Consider the following 22,894-nt stretch of genomic DNA (forward strand, 5'->3'; position numbering starts at 1 on the left):
AATGATTGGCAGAAAGTTAATTATTGTTTCAGTGATTCAATAGTGAGGGCTTACTTTGAACTCCCCATGGTGTCATTCTATGTTTGATCAAAAGTGGTGATTAGTTGTTTTTCCTTCCCTGCCTCTCAGTCTCCCTTCTTCTCAACCTTTAGATAATATCCGTCGTGCTTTTTCACTTTCCCTGTCTCTCACTTACTTGAAAATACAATCTCTGTCTCTGTCTCTCTCTCCCTCTCTCTCTGTCTCTCTCTCACTCACCACACATAAATACACGCAGGAGGTACTCCTGCGTGTATTTATCTGTGGTGAGTGGTTGCTTGGAGCGACGGTGAGGATGTCCCTGGTGTTCAGACACTGTCAACTCTCGTTTCTTGGTCTCCCTGTCTCTCTCCCGCTATCTCACGTGCCTTCTCTCTCTGTCTGTCTCTCACTCTGCGTCCCTCATCTTGTTTTGTAATATCTTTTTCCCATCTTATTTAGCCAAAATCGACTCAGTGTTTTTGTTTGTCATAGAATAACAAGTACTTTATTCACACACAATTGCACCTGAAGAAAATACTCACCTGCTGTCAACTCCACAACTCCACAGCGCAGCTGAAGACTCTGCAGTGTGATGGCGAAGAGAAGATGACCATTAATGCAACCGAAAAACGAAGAGAAGATCTCAACTGCCAATTTAGTTTGGTATCATCCTATATTCTTCAATGGCAAAACGAAAAACTGAGTCTCAAGCGGTATAATTTATGAACTGTGAACCCACAAAGACAAAGGACAGAGAGAATAAGAGGGGGAAGTTCCGTACGTCGCACAGAGAAGAAGGAGATGGCGAGATTGTAAATGAAAGCTTGGCGAGTAAGAGGAAGAGGAGAGGGAGGAGATGGAGGTTTAGTGGCTGTGGGTATTCAAAGCACAGTGTTCACAGTGAGAGAGTGACTTACTGAACAGGGTGTTTGTCTCTCTGCCTCTCAGTCAGCTTAAAGCAGCTCTGCACAATGCTCAACAGGAACCCTACACTGCAGAGACTCTGGCTTGTCACTTCGTTTTTCTTGTCTGGTAACCTTATTTCCCCCCCCCCCCCTTTCTCCACCTATGTCGCTGTCATTTGCTCTTTTTTCCTTTTCTTTCTCTGACCACCTTGAGCTCCTTCCTATTATTTTGTCACTGTCTTGAAGCCCCTCTCACCCGGATCTGAATATCCTACCGTCCAACCACCTCCTCCTCTCCCCCTCCCTCCCTCCCTCTCTCTTTCCCTTGCCTTGTTTCCCTGTTTCTCTCTCTCTCTCTCACTCTCTCTCTCTCTCACACACTCTCACTCTCTCTCTGTGAGGAGGGAAAACAGCATCAACGGCCGAGCCACAGTGCCAGCACATGCAACAGGGTGCAGACAGCACCTTCTGCGTCGCCACCTCTCCTCTTTGACTCTCGTCATCCCTCACAGAAGAAGGCTACAGTGAAGAAAGGAAGATCACAGGAGTGCAGCCGAGCAGGTGAAGATCTGTTTTCCCTTCCTTTTGATCAAGAGTTCAGAAGAGGAAAAAGTGGAAAAAACAGGGGATAAAGGAGTCAGAAATTTCTCTTGCACAATCTTAAGGTGTGAAAAAAGTAGAAAAAGAAGAGGAGACGCAAAGACTGAGAAAATCCCGGTAGTCCTGTAAGCAGCAGAGTTCAGAGTGGAGTGAAGTGAAGATGCCACCTGTGGCACTAGTTTGATTAAAGAACAGCCTCCTTGACTCAGTGTGGCTGCCCTGTTTCCCACGTCTCTTTGACCGAATTTTTAACACCAATGGCGTCCAAGAAGAAGTGGGCCGAGAGGAGGGAGTTGCGCAGGGACCGGACATTCTCCACCCGGGACGATTCATCTGTTGCGTCCGGGACATCTGGCCCAGGGCGTCCCACCACCAGGGGGCGTTTCTCAGAGTCGTGGAAGAGACTAAGCTCCAGAGGGGGGTCCACCAAGAGGGGGGCGCTCAACTCTCAGCAGCCACCGGTAAGATGTTTCGAGGACACACAGGCCCCCTCTACATGTCCCCCCAAAGATTAATCAATGATCTGGGTGCTGGGAGGGAAATGGGACAGGAAAGGCTGCTGTCATGCTAGCACCTTGCCTGAGAGAAGTTAAGCAGTAGTGAGGGATTAGGAGGTGAATGGTTAAGAGGAATCTGGAAGACTAACTTGTTGGTTGACTCACCAGTTTAGTAGTGACGAGATTATTTATTCTGCAGCACCTCTTGCCAATACTTCAGCATCTTCAGTGATAAAAGGCATCGAGATTACTTAAAGTGAGATGCTTTTCTTTGGCTGTTGTGCAATTATTTTTAGCTTTACAACTCCTTCCATCACCTGTTACCTTAGTAACCAGGTACTTTAATCAGAACAGAATAGCTTATTTTTGCTTATTTTTTGGTATGTTTTGTGTACTCTATATCGTACAATACAAAATTAAATGATTTTTTTTACAAGTATTCTATATACAAAAACAGATTAGCTTCTCATTTTTAACTGAAATATTGCAAGGTATTCAAGGCTCGTCATCTAATGGAAGACCACAAAATGACATCTACTGAAGCCTGTCAGTGATAATGGTGTCTGTGCTCCCTGTACTTAATGAGTAAATTGACCAAAGGGCCAGCCTGACACAAACCCTCGGCACCCAGTCGATCTTTCTGTAGGATGCAATAGTGATTCACTCCTTGAAATAACCTGGTGTTTGGACCAAGGATGAGAGAAGCCCTGAGGAGAAATGTGTTCCATTTGCAAGTTAGTCTTCTTTTGATAGGCAACTGTTTGTTTTAAGGCTTTAGAAATGATTGCATAATGAACAGTGTTTCAGTGACTTTTGCCTGCACATCAGTTAAAACTCTGCCATCTCAGACTTGAAATAAAAGGGCAGGTTTGTTTGCGTGTGCCAGCTGGTTTTGGTGGCTTCAAGTGACGTGTGGTGTAACAGTAAAGCAATGATGGCCAGTATCAAGAAGTATTGGATTCTTGAGGATTTTTATAGCCAAACATTACCTGCTGGTGAGGGCTTATTATGGAATATTAATTAAATATCAACAGGACAACTGACAGCTGGTGGGCTTTGAATGACTTTGGCTTATTTCTCCAGTGGAGCATTTGTTCATGGTGTGAAATCACATGTTTAATAATATTGAAGTATTGTAGTTGTTTAAAGACAATTGAAGGATTGTGAGAGAAACAATGTACTTGCAGAACTTGTGATACCCGAAGACACAATGCAACTGTTAGCATATGTGAAATTACTTACTAAAATTTGCTGTTAAACAATGTTGGGAGAAGGGATGCACAATACGGAATCTTTTGAGCGGATTCCGATAATCAATAATTTCCTGCTTCTCATGGCCGACAGCAATACAATACATTTTCATATTGTAAAAAGAAGTCAGGTGTAGTTGATGAAAGACTAAGGTGTAGTGAGCTGAGGCAGATGATGTGACAAGCTCTGATAAGATTTATTGTATTAAAACTCATAGATTTTTTTCAATACATGTTGCAACTATAAAAAACGTCCACACCTGCAACGGTATGTTTTGCTCTCTAGTCTACATTGCCTGACTCCACACAGGTACAGATGTTTGATGTTACAAATGCAACAGATTTGCATTCTCCTTCTTCTTCTTTCTCTTGTTGTTGTTCTTCCTCTCAACATCTACCTGCTTTATCAGAGGTTCTAAATGATGCACTTGTTAATGAAAACAATTTGGCTCAATGTCATTCGCTCTATGCTCTATTGGCTAAAATTTTAGTCATTCCGATAAATGGCCAATTATACATTCCCCATAGTACATTCCTTGTTGGGAGTTACTGAGAGAATGGTGAAAGAGGAATCTCTGACTATTTTGGAAACTGGTTGCACACAAACACTCAGACTCTGTCTTACTCTTCTCTTTTGTTATTCTCTTAATTCCCATCTGTTTGTTTGGTCCCTGCACCTGCTTCGCCGTGCTGAGTTGCTTATAGTGCCTGAAAATTGATATATGCCCTATGTCTTTTGGCAGGCTGGTTTGAGAAATGTCTCAAGAGCCATTGTGGCGTTGATAAAACATCTCTGTGATGTGCAACTGATGGATCTGGGGTCCCGTCCATACTATTTTTGAAATGTAGAGCTTCACTGATGTTTATGGATCAAGGTCAGAATAACTAAAGCTGGCTGCTAGCTTGTGCTCATGGACTTCTGTGGGGTGATATTGGCAGCGATATCTGAGCAGGGAGATGTGTGGGAGACAGAGATATGAACAGTTGGAGATGCAAGATCCATTTCTGGTTTTTAGTTGTGTCCCAGTAACCAGAGCTATTTTGTATTAAACACATATACAGATATAAAACTCTGAGAGGAAATGCGTGAAATTTACTGTAAGGTTACAGACTGTCTGTCAGCTTTCTCACATATGTGATTAAGGCCTATCTAAATTAATCAGTATATTTTAGTAGAACGTGTGTGCTGCCATCATCATCAAGTGTGTGTGTCACTGTGCACAAAGAGACACTAATCCTGTTCCCTTGGGATTTGTGTTGCTTGGATATGGACCACAGAGTGATACCACCACAACACCACTGCAACTCTCACATCACTTTGAATCATCAGTCATTTGTAATGGCCAGGTGTGTTTATTACTGAATGGGTGAGCCTTTCTGTGTGTGACTGGCAGAATGAGTTAGAAAGAGACTGAAGAAAAGAAATTGGAACAGAAAAGTGAGGGAGAGATGGAGAATTGGTCCTCAGGCGCTCATCGATAGTGCTGAATGAGAAAGACAAGGAGAATTGGAGGCAAAGATGGATGGGAAGAGTGAAAGAGAAGAGTTTTAAGATAATCAGTACTCTGGATTTAAGATGATCTCTTTAAATCCACAGTTGAAGTCTTTTTTTGGAACCAAAATTCAAAACAAAATTTAGTTACCTGCAAGAAAAAAATAATGAATTGAGACATAGATTTGTACTCTGTGAATCAAAAGCAATGTTTAATTTGTTTGTATTGTATTGTATTTTTGCAAAGGAATTACTGCACTGGCAGTACCTTTTGTAAAATGTTTTAGTAATTACCGTGAAAGGTTCAGCACCCTCAAACAGATGTTTTCAGTTCTGGCTGATTAGACCTCTGCACATTTTGGATCTAGTCATTCAGTGCGTAACAGTTTAGTCAGATTACAGCCGTAGTTCGACTATGCTACTCAATCAGACAACTGCAATTATCCGTGTATACATGCTGGTGAGAAAACCGGATTATTGGGTCGGAGCATGTCATACCCCGGTACGCATTTCAACTAGTGTAACAGAGACACCTCCGGCTGACCTCTTTACGTCACCAGCTGCCGCGGCATTCAAGAAAGATGGCGTACGAAGAGCGAGACGAAGCTACATCTTTGTACATTTCGTATATGGTGTACATGATAATTACACAAACTAGCTGCACAATGGCGCTCTTTCTTGTGGTGATTTCGGACCACTTCCGGCTCACGGTCCCGGGGAAAAAATTGTGTGCCTGTGCAAAACGCAAAATCCGATCCGATCCGCTGGAACGTATACATGCAGGAGTAATGCGACTATCAATCGAATAATCTGGGTGCTTTAATTCGACTATGAGAAATCCGATCCGGTCCGATTTTAGTCAGACTAAGGTGTATTCATGCATCTTAAAGATCCCATCATAGTCGGACTAATACAGTAATTCGGTTTTCTTGAGTGTCATGTAAACGCACTGACTGATTGCATACTACAGGTGGTATGGGACCAATAGAAGAGTCAGGGAAATGTCAACTTTGTACACCGGTGTGTACAGAAATGACATATTGACTGGTTATCGTAAGCAAACATTGCTCTTTATAATATGATATCAATATATATCTTGATATTTAGAAATCTCCTGAAAAACAAGTTGTAATTGTTAGGACTAGGCTTTTTGAGGGAGCATCTTTGAATTTAAACCATGAGGTGGTAATTCTAGCTGTTCTTCTGTTGGATTGATTGTGAATGGTATGAAGTAAGTACTGTAAGCAACTTGTTGAAATAGCAAGATATGCTAGTCTCTCTCTGCTCTCACACACGGACAAAAACTTAATACTGACAAAGTTATTTACTAATATTTTGCTATAACCCTGGTTAAAATTAAACCCTGAATGTGGTTTGGATTGGTTTTGATTCAGTTTGTGTCATCCTTCACTCTTTATTGCCATGTGAATGCCCTGTAGTTCATCAAGCCATCTGTGGCTCATGGAGGCCTTCTGCTCAGTACAGTTAGAGAAATCCCCTGTTGCTTTCATAGCAAGACCGGGATGTTTTTTAGCATTATATTGACTATGTAATGTCTGTTTGTGTGAGTTTTCTGTGCTTTGTTGTGATTTAATTTTTTATGTGTAGAATAGCATGTCATGAAGACTGTCCCTTAGAGATTATGGCAATGCAGCTCATACCATCATCCTAATGCTTTTGGCTGTTATGAGCCTCATCTCATGGCACCTCAGTGGGACCACAATAGTCTAGAAAACATTTTGCCTTCTGTAATCACCCATATATTCAGAGCGTGACTTTAAAAACCTCCATAACCCATTTGTTTCCTCTCCTCAGTGGTCTTAAATTGCTCTGATTAGGCGCATTGGTGCTCACTCTGTGTTCCTTGAGATTTCTCTAAAGTTAAGAGAAAGAAAAAATAACACCAGGTTACACCATACCGTATTCATCATGTTCACTTTCAGGAGAATAATAGAAGCTCTGAAATAACGGTTAAATGGGAGACTTTCCTTGAGAAGATTTTATAGGAAATGAGTCTTGATCTTATTAATGTTCATCATGTTCAAAAACTCTCTTTTTAGTAAACTCTGTGTACACAAACAATGTTCTCAATGCTCATGTTCATGTGTAGAGACCCTAGTGATACTATGTGCAAAATGTCAGGTTGTGTTGAGTCTTCCTAGTGTTTTAAAAATAGCGATTTTGATGCTATCGTAAATTGCCCATAGTGCGCCACTGAAAATGATTTTGACCCGAAAACGAAAATACGGTAAATTTCACAAGTGGCTTTTTCATCACAATTTTACTTTTACACAAAGGTTTGACTCATATACATTCACAAAAAAAGCCTAGGTGGCGTTTTGGCGAGAGTTTCACTTTAACAAGCTTTGTAAACGTCTGTTCTTTGATAGTATTGCAGGGAAAAAGAGTACTTACGTCCGCTCCTTTGACCACTGCTCAAGACGAGTGCCTCATCATTATCATCAGAGGGAAAACTGGAAAGTATTTTCTCAATAAACTATAATCAAGATGAGAGTCCAGGTCATAGCCACTTTAAATCACCTTGCTACAAATAACATTGTCAGATTGTGCAGGTGGATGTGCACTCCCCTGTACTTTGTGGGCCTGCTGTGCCTGGAACAGAAGATCAATACAGGAGTTCACCACAGAATGTGGTCAGATTGTCGTTAAATACGAAATTCGAGGCCATAGCTTTTTGCTCACATGGATTACTTTTGCATGTGTTTACACATTATTTGAAACTTTGGCCATATTTACATCAACACAGGGTCGCTTGTGGTGATAAACCTAGGGAGAAGTATCAGCCAAATCTGCATCCTCTCTCAGCTCTATGGGAGTTAAGCTCAGCTCAGTCCAAAACATCAATATTGGGTTTCACTTTGCTCTCTGCTGGTTTTTGGCCACAGCGGGCAGCTGTTTAAAGTGAGAAAACACAATAACTGGCAGACCAGACATAGTCAGTAACTAGCTGGAGAAAAATTAAGTTAAGGATTTAGCAGCTTATGAGCCAGATTTCTCTGTGGGATTGGTTAAGACCAAAAGCAAAGCTAGTATTGACCTTACAATTGCCAGGTGGCCAGAAATGCAGCTCCAAGTGAATGTTACTCTGCAATGTGTGGATGTGTAATTAAGCAACTGTTTGCTGGCAAGTTTGCCATATTACCTTGAAATGTGATGACATGTCAAAGTTTTTCCACCGTCCCCAGGTCCCCAACAAATCACAAATTGCAGATGATTATATAGTTTTTTCCAACACCATTATAAATGCCTGTGAAACAATATCTCACACACTACAACATTGTCTGAATTGTTTTAATTATTTTAGCATAGTATTTAAGTGTTTAAAAAATGTCCTTTGTAGTGGACATTTATAGTTATTTCCTCCATTTAGTTTGGTTTTTCAAATGAAAAGAAAGGGAGTCATTCTCAGAAGCACGTTGGTTGCCATCAAGGCTCAGTTTCACATGTATGGCATTCCGTTGGACTGTTACTAGAGGGTCGTAACATGGACACATGATATCTTAAAAATAAAATTTTTTTTTTCCAAAAAAATGTTTTCAGTATTCTAATTACCTTACAAAGATTGGGGAATTAAAAAAAAAAATTGTGATTGGACAATATTTGTTTTCCTTGCAATAAAAAATGTTGCACATAGGAAAATGACAAGCATCGGGATTGTTCGTCTTTTTTAAAAGTGTCTTGGGGCTTCTATGAACTGCGGGTGATTTCTTAGATAAAGAAATGTAAATTTATGGAGAGTGGCCATAAAGGGCTCAAAATGTCCACAAGAGGACGATCATGGACTTAACCCTCTGGCCTTGTTCATTTTTACTACCCTCTCAGCTTGTTCGTGGCCAAAAATGGCCACCAACAGATTGAGTCAGTAATTTTTGTGATTTTGTATGTTTTTTGATGCTTTTACTGCATAAAATGTTTAATTAATATCAGTTCTTGTCATAAGTACAAAAAACTAATTCATTTTTAATTTTTTAACCCCTCAAATGCCAATTTGTTTGCACAATGCGCTTGTTGGAAAACTACCAAAACAATGATCACTGCCTATCTTCTCAGTGCTACCGGTTTATCTTGTATTATCAATAACACAGTCTGAGATATGTAACTGATTAACAACAACATTGATTATTATGCATTGTTATTTTTGTGCAGGGAAGGCAAAGTAGAAAAAAACTCCCTCTCAGCTTGTTCGTGGCCAAAAGTGTCCACCTCCTGTTTACATTTTCAAAATGCTATAAAACTAATATATATATTGAAAAATATATTTTTTTTTAACCAGTTTTTTAAATTTGCATCAGTCCTTGTCATGAAAACTAAAGTTTCATTCAAAATTCAGAATTTTAACCCTTTAAATGCCTATTAGATAACATAATGCTGATGATTTGTAAGGGAGAATAGCATTAAATCAGCATGTTTTTACAAAATAATACATGCTACCTGTATTATTCTTTAACCATCATTGCAGCTAAATGGTTGTCAATAATAAGCAGTATCAATGATTTTTATGCTTCATTAGTTGTTTGTGCAGTGGCAGAAAAAACATAAAAACTCCCTCTTAGCTTATGCATGGCCAAAAGTGTCCACCTCCTGTTTGCTTACAAAATGCTATATACAAACACTATATACTGAAAATATTTGCTCCTTTTTTCAAATTTGACATCAGTCCTGATCATGAAATCCAAAATTTTAATCAATTCCAGAATTAACTGGGTCGTTTTCCCATGTAAATCTGCATGCTCCAGGCATAGGAGGTTGCCACATCACAGGTGAACCAGATTTTAATGCCATACTTTGCAGGCTTGTTGGGAATATATTGTAGATGTCAGTGGTGTGCATGGGGGGGGGGGGGGGGGGGGGGGGTGGTGGGCAGTGGCCTAATTGTTGGAAAATGCACACTAAAGTGCCCTCTTGGGTGCCAAAATGCGTGCTGAAGCACCATCTTGGGAGCCAAAACGCGCGCTGAAGCGCCCTCTTGGGAGCCAAAAAGTGCGTTAAAGTGCCCTCTTGATTGGCAAAACACAACAAACTGCCCCCTTGGCTGGTTAAAACATGATAAACTGCCCTCTTGGGTGACAAAATCAGGCACTAAAGTGCCCTCCTCAGAGCCAAAACGCGCGCTACTGTGCCCTCTTCAGTCGCAAGAACGTGCTGTATGTGCCCTTTTTTTGCCTTTCGCTCCTGCCTTTCAAAAGGTCTGTGCACGCAACTGGTCGAAGTCCACAATGACCTATGAATGCAACAAGCTGCTCGTCAACACACACATCAACCCCTGGATTAAATAAGAGGGGGAGGCAAGCAACCCACTTTCCCACAGGATGCGAAATGCAGCAAGTTTATCATTCCTGAAGCGTCCTAGGTGGGAGAGCCTGTCATCAAAGCAGATGTTAGCGCTGATCTGAGTGAAGCTGTAGAGGGGCATCGTGGCACAAAACGTGGCCCGTCCTGTCTTGGCATCCCACATGCCGCGTGTTGCTTCATGTCTTGAGCGGTAGACGCCAGCCAGAATCAGAATCCCAATGTAGACTCTCATCTTCACTTCATCCACATTCTTCCAATCCTCACACCTTCGCCTTCCATGCAGGTTTGTGTTGGTGCGCAGCAGCTGAATGATCTCCTCTGTAATAAAATGGTCAAAGGCAGACCTCAGGTTGCTGATATGGGCAACTGCATACAGGGTGGGCCCTGGGGTGAAACCAGTGGATACTGGATTGTGGTGCAGGGTCTCTTCAGCAGTGGGAAACCACATTATTTTCCCATGACGAGACATCCACTCACCCGCCAGCCCCTCTGTCTCTGCCATCAGCTGATCGGCCTCCATCGCTGTGTCTGTACCGTCCTCTTCCCCTGAGGAAGAGGAATCAGGCACTGGCTGGAAGTCGTCATCAGTGGTGTTGCTGTCATCCTCTGAGGAAAGTGTCCCATCATCTTCAGGAGAGGACGTGTCCTCATCTTGGGTAGAAGATTTCTCCTCCTCAACCGCAGAGGATTTCTCTCCATCTTTACTCTCTGAGCCAATCACATACTCAAGTGCTTCAGTCAGGGCATATGACCTTCTCGCCATCCTACAGATAAAGAAGGATCTGGGAGCTGATAGGCTCACTTATAGCATTAGTACTGACTGCACCTGCAAAAACTCCAGGACAGATTTATAAACAGTGTCAGACTTTGTTTTTGTTTCCCCAGAAGCCAGAGGTCAAGATGACCTGTGATCCTTTTTTTTGGAGAGCAGCTATTTGAGAATGTAAAGGCTATTGTGTAGTTGTGTGTGGCATTTTTTATGAAAAGATCAAAGTTACAGGTGTTTTCAACCTGTGCATCACAGCCAGGTTTGCCTTGGAAACTCAAAGCTCAATAACCTGTACCAAGAGTAATTCACCAAAACTTGTATGGTATGATACACTGTAATTTATGTCACTTTATCTTGCTAATACTAAATTTCTTTTTCATGCACAAACACACATCATTACCTGACATCCTTAGGATCACACCTATGTCAAAATTGTGTCATTCATTTGCTCCATTGGAGTGCATGAAGCCATCATACGCCCCTAGTGGAAACTAAGAATATTAACTGAAATTGCTCCCTTGCCCAAAAATGGACAAATGACACAATCTGGTAAAACACATTAAAAACTAAAATTTTCAAGTGTTGAGTTTAGAATGAAAGCCATTTTACCTAAATTATATGATTTTATACTGTAAATCACAAGGAATTAAAAAATGTGGTTTTAATGGGTTTCAATTGGCCAAAAGTGTCCACGATAGAGTCATAAGGTACAATTGTAGATACACAGTATAATATTGACATATTTAAAGAGCAGGTTTTGAAAATTGAAAGATCAGCCAAAAATCCAGACCCTTGGGAAATATCATTCCATATGCATTAACACAGCTAAAATGATCAACAAAAAGGAAGTGAGGTGGACGCAAATGGCCAGCATAGAGTCCAGAGGGTTAATGACTTGACAGCAGGACTGCCCTAAACCTTAGTGGACTCAGAGTCTGTGGGTATAGACATTGGAATTGGCCCTTCAGTGAAAACAACACTACCATCAGTGAACTGGAAAGTGTATTTTGCTGAAAGAAGAGCAAAGCACAGCAATGCAGACATTTCTCAAGGAAAAATGGGGAAAAATGTTTTTGCTCTTCTCTTAACGAGTATCAATAATAGTTTGATTTACCCATTGCCTCAGCTGGTGATAGTGCTGTCTTACTGTTGACCTGATGGGTGGATGGTAGCATGTGTGATGATATTATCAAAAGGTTTCTAGTGTCTCCTTTCCAGATGGTTCTAGTGGGGTGCCTGGGCACTCAGTCATTTCAAATTGATGCAAAAGTTTTGTTTTCTATTCTAGGTTGAAGATATGTATCGAACAGTTTTGGTCCGAGGGCCAAGAAACCAGATTGAAAGAAAATAGTTGTTTGGCCCATTTTCTAAAATGAGTAAAGTCGGAATTATGATTTTTTTTTTGAATTTGCTATGTAATATTATTTGTATTGCTATTGCTAGTTATTACTATGTGGGGAATCAACTTTTGCTCAAATATGGAAGTTTTGAATTATGTTAAATTATGTTATGGCAAAAATCTAAGGTGGCTACCAATTTTCATACCTTTTTTAAATTAATTATATCAATACCTATAGTAACTTTGGAGAATTTCCTGAGTATTGTGAATAAGGGAAGGTTTTTATTATTTATTCCATTTCACATACAGTACTTTGGTTTAGGCCTAATGTATGTCAAGAATATTTTACAATCTTACATTTCATGCCCTTGAGTTATTTATCTTCTATTCCTCATTTCCTTATTTTCTCTCTTCTAATGCTTAGATAGATTAAGTTCATTCGTCTGTGTGCCTCATATGCAAAGTCCATTCAGTCCATGTAGGAAGAGTGAATAAATGCCTTAAGAATACAGTAATTCCATCATGCATTTTTATTGATGGCCCTCAGTGATCACAGTTCACTGAACCACTTGGCCCTTTACTGGATAAGTTCTCATGGTACTGTTATTTTGAAGTGACTGCATAATTTGCAATTAACATAAAAATGAAGTATTACTTCTTTTATTGTTACTGCCTAACATGAATTCTGTGCTAAAAACAAACAGAGGAAAAACTTGTTTGCCCTCTTGCTAATCCAATTGTCAGTCGTAGTGAGGGAGCATACACAGAAATTATCAGCCTTGCAAGTCAGTTCAGAGCAATTGGTGTTGCTCCCCACCCAGATGTAGAACTTCCAGATGAAGAATCCATGCACCAGAATCGGGCTGCCTGGCACAAAATCTGTCGTAAGCTTTACCAGCCAACAACACTTGACAATGCATCCATCCATCCATCCATCCATTTTCATCCGCTTATCCGGTGCCGGGTCGCGGGGGCAGCTGCCTGAGCAGGGACACCCAGACCTCCCTCTCCCCGGATACTGCCTCCAGCTCTTCCGGGAGGACCCCAAGGCGTTCCCAGGCCAGCTGGGCGACATAGTCACACCAGCGTGTCCTGGGTCTTCCTCGGGGTCTCCTCCCGGAGGGACATGCCAGGAACACCTCCCGAGGGAGGTGTCCCGGGGGCATCCGAAACAGATGCAAAAAAACGTTATTCTGAAGGATTGCTTCCTACCACAAGAAGATCCTGCCGGTCTGGTGCACCTGTTAATTGTAATATATGTATTTCTGTGAAACAAATGCAGCAGACCATTCTTTCCAGAAGGTAGAACTATCCCATCAGATACATGACAAGGCAGTTGCACTGGGGAAAGATCGTATTGTGGCACTCCTTTCAGACGGAGATCTTGTCGCTGTTGAGGCCAAGTATCATCGCAATTGATACACAGGGTTCAACCGCCGTTACAATGGAATTTGTAAACGAGATACAGCGAGTGAAGACTTTGAAGTCACAGCAGAAAATGAGTCGCTCCAGTTCATACAGGAAGAAATTGCTGGAGGTCGCAACATCTTTGCATTACAAAATCTGACTGATATGATGACAGAGAGATTGGAACAACATGGGATCCAGAAGACTGTGAACCTGACACGCCCAAAGAAAACAGTCCTCAAACACGGATTTGAGAGGAGAGAAAGGTACCTGTGACCGAGTTTTCATCTTTTGTTCAAAGACTGCTAGGAAGATCATATCAGTTGCATCTCAAACACCAGAAGAGGAAGCACATACATTACTTATGGCAGCATCCATTCTCAGGACAGCCGTTTTGAATCACGACACTCCATTCAGTTTGGATGGTTCATTTCCCAAAGACTGCGAAGAATCTTCTGTTCCACGACGTATGAAGTATTTCTTCCGTCATCTCCTTGCAGGGAGATACCCTCCGTGAGTCAGATGGCCATGCTAAATATGACTTCTCTTTCTTCAAACTTGAATTGTGAGCCTCCACTTGCAGTGTTCCTAGCCCTCGAACTGCATTTGCAAACAAGAAGCAAGAAGTTGGTCGAACTCTTACATAAATATAATCTAAGCGTTTCAGATTGGTGCATACTGGAGACACGGATGTGATTGTCCACGTGACACTACCATATTTTATTAAGGCTGGTGGTGGGTTGGGAGTCATTAACACCCCCTAGAGGGCAATTTTTTGACAGGCCTGTCTGGCCCTCAGACCAAAATTATTCTATGGAGCCTTACAAACAACTTGTGTCAATGAAACTTTTGCATCAATTTGAAATGAAAATGACAAATTGCCTATACACGGAATGCCACTATTCCTTTTAACAAAGCATCTGGTGTGTCAGGGTTTTTTTTTCAGGAAGCAGGGAAGACTGTGCATGCTTTAACACTCCCTGGTTGATGCATATAAACAGCCAAAAAAACACCAACCTCAAAATGTCAAATTTACACATGGCCAAGGTGGAAAATGTATGTATTATTGAAGGAAAATACCACAAAGTGCAAGGGGTAGAGACTTGGCTAATTAATTATTATGGGCATATATACACTAAATTGTTTGACAGCTGTGTGCTGGCATTATTGAAACAACATATTTATACTTCATGGTGTGGCTGTAATAAAGCAGGTAATTGGAAAGGAAGGGATATGTGTCATACCACCACCATCTTTGGCAATACAGACTTTTCTATTTCTCCTCAATGTCTCATGAATACTGTCGGGTATTTGAGTCAGAGACCAAAAGACAAAAAGTAAAAACTTTCAAGGGCTGTCCCAACCGGTAGTTATTCCTTGTACATTCCATTCATTAACTGTGGTACAGTTTTGGCTGCACCCGTGCCTTCATTCAGTTTCATGAAATATATGGTCAGCCTTTCACTTGTTGCTATTGAACAGTGGTACTTACCGATTGTCTAAGCAGCCTCATCATGCTGAGTTCTCCAGGCTGTGCGTTTGGAAGGACATGACTATGTGGATCTTTTGCAAAGACAGGATCATATGAGTATGAAAAACTGGTCCACAGGGCTTTTGCTGCCTGAATAAAGTTTAGAGACTCTGTAGGTGATATTTGGTCTCCCTCCTGTTGGTCTGCTTTTTATGTGCTGTTCTGAAGTTAAACTTGATGCAAAGTAGCTGGATTCATATAGAGAATGTTTGAGTTGCCTGACGTGCACCTGCACCCTAGCCATTGTCCTTTTGTCTTAATATTATTTTTTTTTCAGACTCACATCTAGTGTTGTGTAAATACAGTCTTATATAATCTGTTTATCTAGTACCCCCTTGTGGCTCTCACTTTGAAATACTAAGAATTAAGGAGACATTGATCTCACAAATATTTTTTAACATTGGCATGAAATTGTGTTAGATTTCAGCAATGTAGAGGCACTAACAATAGTTGGTTTACTGAAAACAGTGACGATGTGGCGAGCCACTGCAGGTAGTGCTAAAACCAAGTGTGAAGAAAGATGGACTGTACAGATGGTCTAGAAATGGTATTTGGTTGAATCTTGCTTGCACTATTATTGTCTCAGCAAACTTGTGTTGTTTCCATTCAGATTTTCTATTTTCATTAAAACCGTCTTTGTTGTTTGTTTTGGCTGGACTCACTAGCCTTAGCTTCATTGTGGTAAAATTGTTCATGATGAAAATCTCATTGACAATCAACATTCATTGATGTTTGATTCATACAAAAACACCCAATTATATACTCTTCAGAGCCAGTTAATATTTCTAACTAGACTATCAGTGCCATTTAAACGTTTGCCTGTCTGTTTGCTCTCCTATGACACAATGCAAGTTTTGTCAGTATGCAGCAAGGTGACAGCTCACTTTCAAAAAATTCAGACAACTGCAGACCACAGAATCCTTCTCTGTATGCAGTATACATGGATATACATCTGCATACATGGACAAAAAGGCTAGTAGTGCAGGAAACAGTAAGCGAGTAGCTTTTCCTTTCACTAGTCACAATGACAGACGCCATGTCAACTGTCTGTCACTGAAAAAATTTAATTAACTCGATGACAGGTTAGGTTGGTTTGTTAGCAGGGTTTTACAAAAAACTGCTGAACGGGTGTCAATGAAACTTGGATGGAGGATGGGTCTCAGCCCAGAACAGTCCCCAGTTAATGCTGCGGATAAAGGGATGGATCCAGGATTTTTTTAACATTGCATTTTTTGTTAATTTCTCAGGGAATAATGCTTGGATCTTGATGAAAAAACTCAGGTGTATTTAAGTGGCTGGTAGCTATGATTAAAGACAAAGTCGTACGGTTTGAACTCTTTGGAGGTATGCACCCCACCAAGTGTAATTCAATCAATCAATCAATCAGTCGTTCAGCCTGTAACTATGTTCTGCATTTTGTTAAGTATTTTTTAAATACAATTTTTTGCACACATTGATTTATATTGAGACATCCGTCATAGTAGAGCACAGTCAACAACATAGGTGGATTCGACTTACAGCCCATTTGTAAGTCATTAGTCTTTGTAAATTGTAACACACCTCAAGCTAATTAAAGATAAATTAAGTAGCAGTAGGATGGGAAGTGAAAAGATGAGAGAGCCATCTGGAGAAATGATAGTGGGTGGCAGAAGGATGGAGACAGATGTGTGGAAATGTCACATTAGACCCCACACCACCCTTTAACTACAGCACCAAAACACACCAGGGATCACTAGCGGCAAAACAAATCACCAGAATGACACACTTTTCTTTCTCTTTAATTTGAGTGTAATAGTAGCAGTTGTAGTAACTGGCCTCTCTCAGTCATGCCACCCATGATACTTTCATTTCATTTTGTCGGGGCTGAGTCATAACGAACCTGAAGCTGGCATGCCAGCACAGCTAAGTCCTCAGCATTTTAATCAGCTTAACAGAAGTTTCAGTGGTAGACCGGTAGTGCATATAAGCTGGTTAGTTGATGGCATTGATGGTGTGAGTTTGTGTGTGTGTGGAGGGTGTTGACTGACATCCGTAGCAACAGTAGCTTGGAAACAGCCCGAAGTATCATGTAGCGTTTGCTTAAGCAGTGAATGTGGTGGGAGGTGTTAGATAGTGGGAGAACGTGCCGAGGAGACAAAAGCATCTTTTGGGAGGACAGAAGAACTTATTTGTGAGTGATTGTGTAGATTTAGAGAGGGTTGGCATGGTAATTGTGTTAGTTGTTAAAAAATAAATGTTCTCTCTTTTTATTTTATCTCTCTCTCTCTCAAACACACAGATCCTTTTTGTTGTTGTCAATCCTAACTCAGGAGATCTTCTCCATAGATGCCATTCAGAGAGATGGTGTGGATGGTGAACTTTTCAGGCAGGGGAGTAGAAAGAGCAAAATGAACTCTGGCCATGAAAAGGAAAAGGGAGGGGAAAGGAAAGAAAGAGGACTGGATTTGATAAGGTCGCTTGGAGAACTTTTGATGTTGAGGTAATGACCACAGTTGACCTGTCAGACATTATCTGTTTGTGTGTGTGTGTTTGGCGTGAGTATGTGTAAAAAACATGGACAAACGTGTAAAAAAAAAAACGTGTATTCTGACCTTAAATACGTTCATCACTTTTGCTGAATTGTGACTCAGGTTGACTTCACTGCGAAGCTGCACTGAACTAACAGAGAGTTTGCCTACAGTTCTGTCTGCCTTTGTCTGTTAAGATCACTAAAATAGCAAAAAAGGAGCTGACAGATTTTTATACATGAAATACCACATCCTACACCACCAAGAGCTGGTCATTTCTCTTGTGGTTTGAAAATGCCATGCAGCCAAAAAAAACCCCGCTAGATTTAATTTGGGCTTTTATTAATCAACTCTTCTCTCCTTCTGTTTCATTTTATCAATCTACAGATCCATTTATCCTCCTCTCTTTTCTCTCCACGTTATTTAAGAAAGGGAGAGGTATTTTGACAGCTCTATAATCCTTTCTCTTTGCCAGGCTTTTGGGAAATGTGTTGAAGTGAAATGTAAGATAACACTGTGAGAGGCTAATTAATTAAATTGAGAAGCTGTTTTTCATTATGTCACAGTAATTGAAGTGTGCCTTTGTACTAAATTTGGCTTTGTCTACACTTTGTGCTCCTTGCCCTCCAGGTCAGTGGCAGGGATACAGAAGTCAGATTACTTGTTCGTGCAGATTTTATTGCTGAAGCGAAAGTGTAATCCACTCTACCTGGAGTCAAGGATTAAAAACTGGTGGTTCACTGGGTTGACACACGCACACGTGCACGTTGGATACACATGCACATATACTGTAGATGCACACAGAAACATGAGAATACAGAGTAGTAAAAGAGCAAATCATGTTCCTACATTTCTGAAATAAATAATTAGAGGCACCGGTGTTCATTATCAACAGGGCAGCATGGAGGGGACACATATTTATAAACACAGGGCCAACACAGTGACTTGCCAAAGCAATATATAGCCTCTTACAATAGGACATGATTTGAGTTGCTCCCCTTATGGATTTGTCAGATTACTGGCATGGGTCCTGATCAAAGCTTTTTTTAAACCCTCCTCTAAGAAGCCTTGCTCTGAATTCCTTCTGCTAATTTATCCTCACTCAGACAGAGGAGGAGAGGAACAGAAGAGGAGAGGGAGACATGGACAGAGGCGTTTCAGAGATGCTTAGTCATGCCTCAACCAAAATGCCTTCCATTAGAGAATTGACATTAAATTACAGCTTTTTTGTATGCAGGAAGAAATCCTAGTCTTAGTTTTCTCATTTCCCTTGTTCCTTTCCCTGATTTTAGTGCTATGGTTTGATGTCATTAAGAAAGGTTCAGTATAAGATCTCTACTGGCCAAACAGCCACACTCACTGTACCTTCCGCTTAGTCTGAACTTTGGCTGCACAATTAATAGAAATATTAATATTCATATTAATATCAAAATTGTACTATGGGCTGGTGAAATATCAAAGGCAGAAGCTTCAGTTTTTGTTATCATGGTAAAATGCGTTGCAGCATTTAAAATGAGATACTGGGGTGCTGCAGCCATGGTCTTGTTTCTCCAGATGTAAGAAATGTCACATCATGGTTTAGATTGGTTTGTTCAGTGAAAATGAAAATTGCGATGCCCAATTAATCATTCCCACTGATCATGATTCATATTGCAATCGCAACATCTGTCAAAATAATTGCAGTGGGATTTTTTTTTACCATATGCAGCCCTATATTATTTAGAATAAGGCCAAAACAAATGATGATTTTCATTTTGTGTTATTCTGCCGATTCTGCTGATTGATACTCATTCATTTTACAAGAGCCTAAAATTCAGTCCAACTTAATTTCCTTTTGATAGACTAATCAACTGACAGCTCTACTTTAGACTCCTCTCTTTAATTCTTTCTTTTTTTTCCCTCTACATTTACTGAACGTGTTGAACATTACTTTTCAGGATTTCTCCCAGGAATTATTTAGTGAAGATAGTAAATGCTACAGTCCCCCCATTTTGCACCGTATGATCACTGCTAGCCCTCCTCAAACCTGTTGCCGAAACCTAGAATTAGGAAACCCTATAAAAGGGAGGTCTGTCTATTTATGTAAATGCAGATATTCTTATTTATGTAAATTTAGACATCTTTAGAGAATAGAGATCTGTTGATTTGAAACCAGTGTTGCACCCTGTCTTTGAACTGTGCTTTGAAGCTCTTCTGTCTAAAGACATGAGCTCTGGGCTTTGAGGCTAAGCGTGTCCTCCTATGTGTTTCCTGGTGTAGCGTTGTGGCAATAATGATTGCCATAAAAGCCATTACCAGGGGCCCCGGGGCCACTGGGCTGCAGGTACGGCTTTATTACACCGACCCGCGAGACAGTAATTACACTATATCTATGTTGCTACGGCAACATGACGGTTCTCAACGGCTAATGCAGAATTTATGTTAGGGGAGTTTGGCATTTTGTTTTCATACACAGTGTGTGTGCGTGTGTGTGTGTGTGTGTGTGTGTGTGTGTGTGTGTGCGTGTGTGTGTGTGTGTGTGTGTGTGTGCGTGTGTGTGTGCGTGCGTGTAGCTGTACATTTGCCTTCTCAAAGGGGGCTCATTTTAAAGAAGGAGGGACAAAATGTGGGAGGATAGCATTAGTGGTAATATCCACTATTTCACCTGACTGGTTCCATCCACACAGCTGAGCACTGAGGCCTGATTTTTAGGACAACCTGGAAACACTCCTACGTCAAACACTGAGTGCCCAAAAGCTTTTAGATACAACTAGTCTGAACCAGACTGATCCAAACTCTGCCTTCTTTGCCAGAGGGAAATTATCTCATCAAAATCTTAGGACCCATATGGCTTGAGTTTGGCATTCATAAGCTAATATTGGCATGTTTAGGATTAGTTTGGTAAAGTAGGCCTGCTTTAAAGGTACAGTAGAAATTTGTTGTATGTTTGACTATGTTCCACTTAGTTTCATGTAAAGTTTCTTAACTTGTTCCTGGTCTGAATTGATTAATGAAAAGTCCAGTAAAGCCACACACGTGTGCTGAAGAATGAGAATTTAAAGACAGCAGTCTACTCTTCAGTATTGGGGTGAAAACTCTGACTGTTCATTATTGTGGCTTCTGACACTGAGCCATGTCTGCATTGCTCTGTTGACTCAGAAGATTAGATCGGCAAGCACCAAAGCTAATCTGGCATTTATAGATTTGTGTGTGTGTGGGTGTGTGTGTGTGTGTGTGTGTGTGTGTGTGTGTGTGAGAGAGAGAGAGAGAGAGAGAGAGAGAGAGAGAGTTTTTCTCCATTGAGCACTGGACTGATGGGGACTTGGGGGCTTCAGGTATTACCGGATGGGCAGTGCACTGATCTCCTGTCTCTCTCGATGGAGATAGTGACATTCTAAAGGAAAGAAGGCCCCACCACGTTAAACAAGCAGTGTTTTTTTGTGTATTTAGTAAGAAATTGTCTACACTTTGATTGTGTGGAAATGAAGACTGGATGGAATCACATTGATGTATCAAAATTTAACAGATGTGATCAAACAAATGCAAGAAACAAAGAATAGATAAATAAATCAAATGTTGTGTTCAGCACAATATGCAAAGGCACTGTCATTTTGTGTTGTGTGAATTGCAAGAGCAGCTCTTCTAACTGTTGACAGAGGTACTCTGACAAATCCAGCACATGGCCAGCATTTTTGACACTGCTTCATAATGGTTTTCTTGAATTTCATCTCCACTGGCGACAGTGACTCTTCCAATGCCCATATAACATCTGGAGTGCAGCAGGTTCCAATTTTTGGGCCAATCTTATTTTGCCCTGAGGCACATCATATGTAGACATTGCATTATTTTCCATTTGGCAGAAGTTGACACTTCCTGCCAAGCCCAGCAGCCTCAATCATCTATCATCTTTACTTAAATGTCTAGTAATGTAGATGTACTGAATACTGAACATCTACTCATTTTATATAGCCTAATTATTATTCATGTGGCATCTCAATTTTTTTGATAGGCTTTTCCCCCGATTCAAGTGCTAATGGGCTCTAAAGGAAGTAAAAACTTCTCCTTACTACATGGGGGGTGAAGGTCTTTTTCATTAACTAGATAAATATTCTGCATAGGGCCTTGACCAACTAAAGTCTGCAAATTTAAGGATTTAAGGACCGGATTTGGAAGTGAAATCCATATGATATTATTGCTTATCTAAGCACTTTATCATGCCACAACTGCTGTTACAGTGAGATTAGCAAACTGACATTTACAAGATAGTATAAACCAGTTGTTTATTGCATATTGACAACTCTCCTTTACTACCTTTTGAGATTAAGAATGTTCTTAGTCTAGTATGAATGTAAAACAATACTCAAATTGAGCACAATTTAATCTACAAATGTAATCGTAAATTTCACTTGAAGAATTATGTTGTATATTGGAGAAATACAAATATTGCATTAATTTTAGTGCATTTATCTTAATACAGGTTGCTTTGTAACATGTAGCAACAGTTAGTTAACATTAGTATTTTTTGATAAAGCAAAACTTGTCTAGGAAGACGTGACTCTCACCTCAATATGTACTTGTATTTATTTAATTGAATTAAATAAAATTACATTAAATTGAATTGAATGATAAAAAAAAGGCTTAAGGGTGCAATATGTAATAGTCTGCTACCTGTCAAGTTCAAACTCCAAAACAATAGGGGCATATCACCAGAATAACTGCTAACTGCTGCTAATGGTAGCTGCCAATAGGTAGTTACCTCAGTTAGCCTAAGCTGTGGAGCTGTAAAAATATGAAGGCAAAATAAACAGTGGATATATCTGTATTAAATAAATGGTCAAGACTTCATAATCAATCAATGAAAACCTTAGCACAGTCTGAAACGTCTTGTGTTAATCTTCAAGCTTCTTAAGAAGTATATTAAGCAAAGAGTTTTTGGTGTTTCCATAGCAACAGTCTGTCATTTCTTCACATTCTGTCGATCATTTTAGTAAATGTTTGGTTGTTTTCAACTACAATTCGTACATATTGCACCTTCAACCAACTAGTCATTCACTTAAGAATAACCCCATAGAGATATTCCGATATGTCTTTGTAAGGGCCAGTGGGTGCACCACTGCCAAGTAGTCACAAAATTGTTTTTTGCACTCAGGGTTGTGACCAGAGGATGTCACACTACATAAGTACTTCTTCTAAAATGATAAATTATAGGCACTGGTTATCAAGTTAGATTTTCCTTCAATATATATCTGGTGGTTTGAGCATGATCTTAATGCTTTGGTAGACA

General features: G+C 40.4%; 1 protein-coding gene across 14 annotated transcripts in view; it reads left to right on the forward strand.

Annotated features, from left to right (window-relative positions):
- Positions 1-1,063: 1,063 nt before the first annotated feature.
- Positions 1,064-22,894, forward strand: part of trpm3 (transient receptor potential cation channel, subfamily M, member 3) — a 169,645-nt gene continuing 147,814 nt past the window's right edge. For all 14 annotated transcript variants that reach the window (XM_030415794.1, XM_030415774.1, XM_030415778.1 and 11 more), the window contains exon 1: positions 1,064-1,987. In XM_030415794.1, coding sequence (XP_030271654.1) covers positions 1,784-1,987 — 204 coding nt within the window. In that variant the 5' untranslated portion in view covers positions 1,064-1,783. The remainder of the gene's footprint in view (positions 1,988-22,894) is intronic.

Source organism: Sparus aurata, chromosome 5 (genome assembly GCF_900880675.1).
Source record: "Sparus aurata chromosome 5, fSpaAur1.1, whole genome shotgun sequence".
Classification (NCBI taxonomy): Eukaryota; Metazoa; Chordata; class Actinopteri; order Spariformes; family Sparidae; genus Sparus; species Sparus aurata.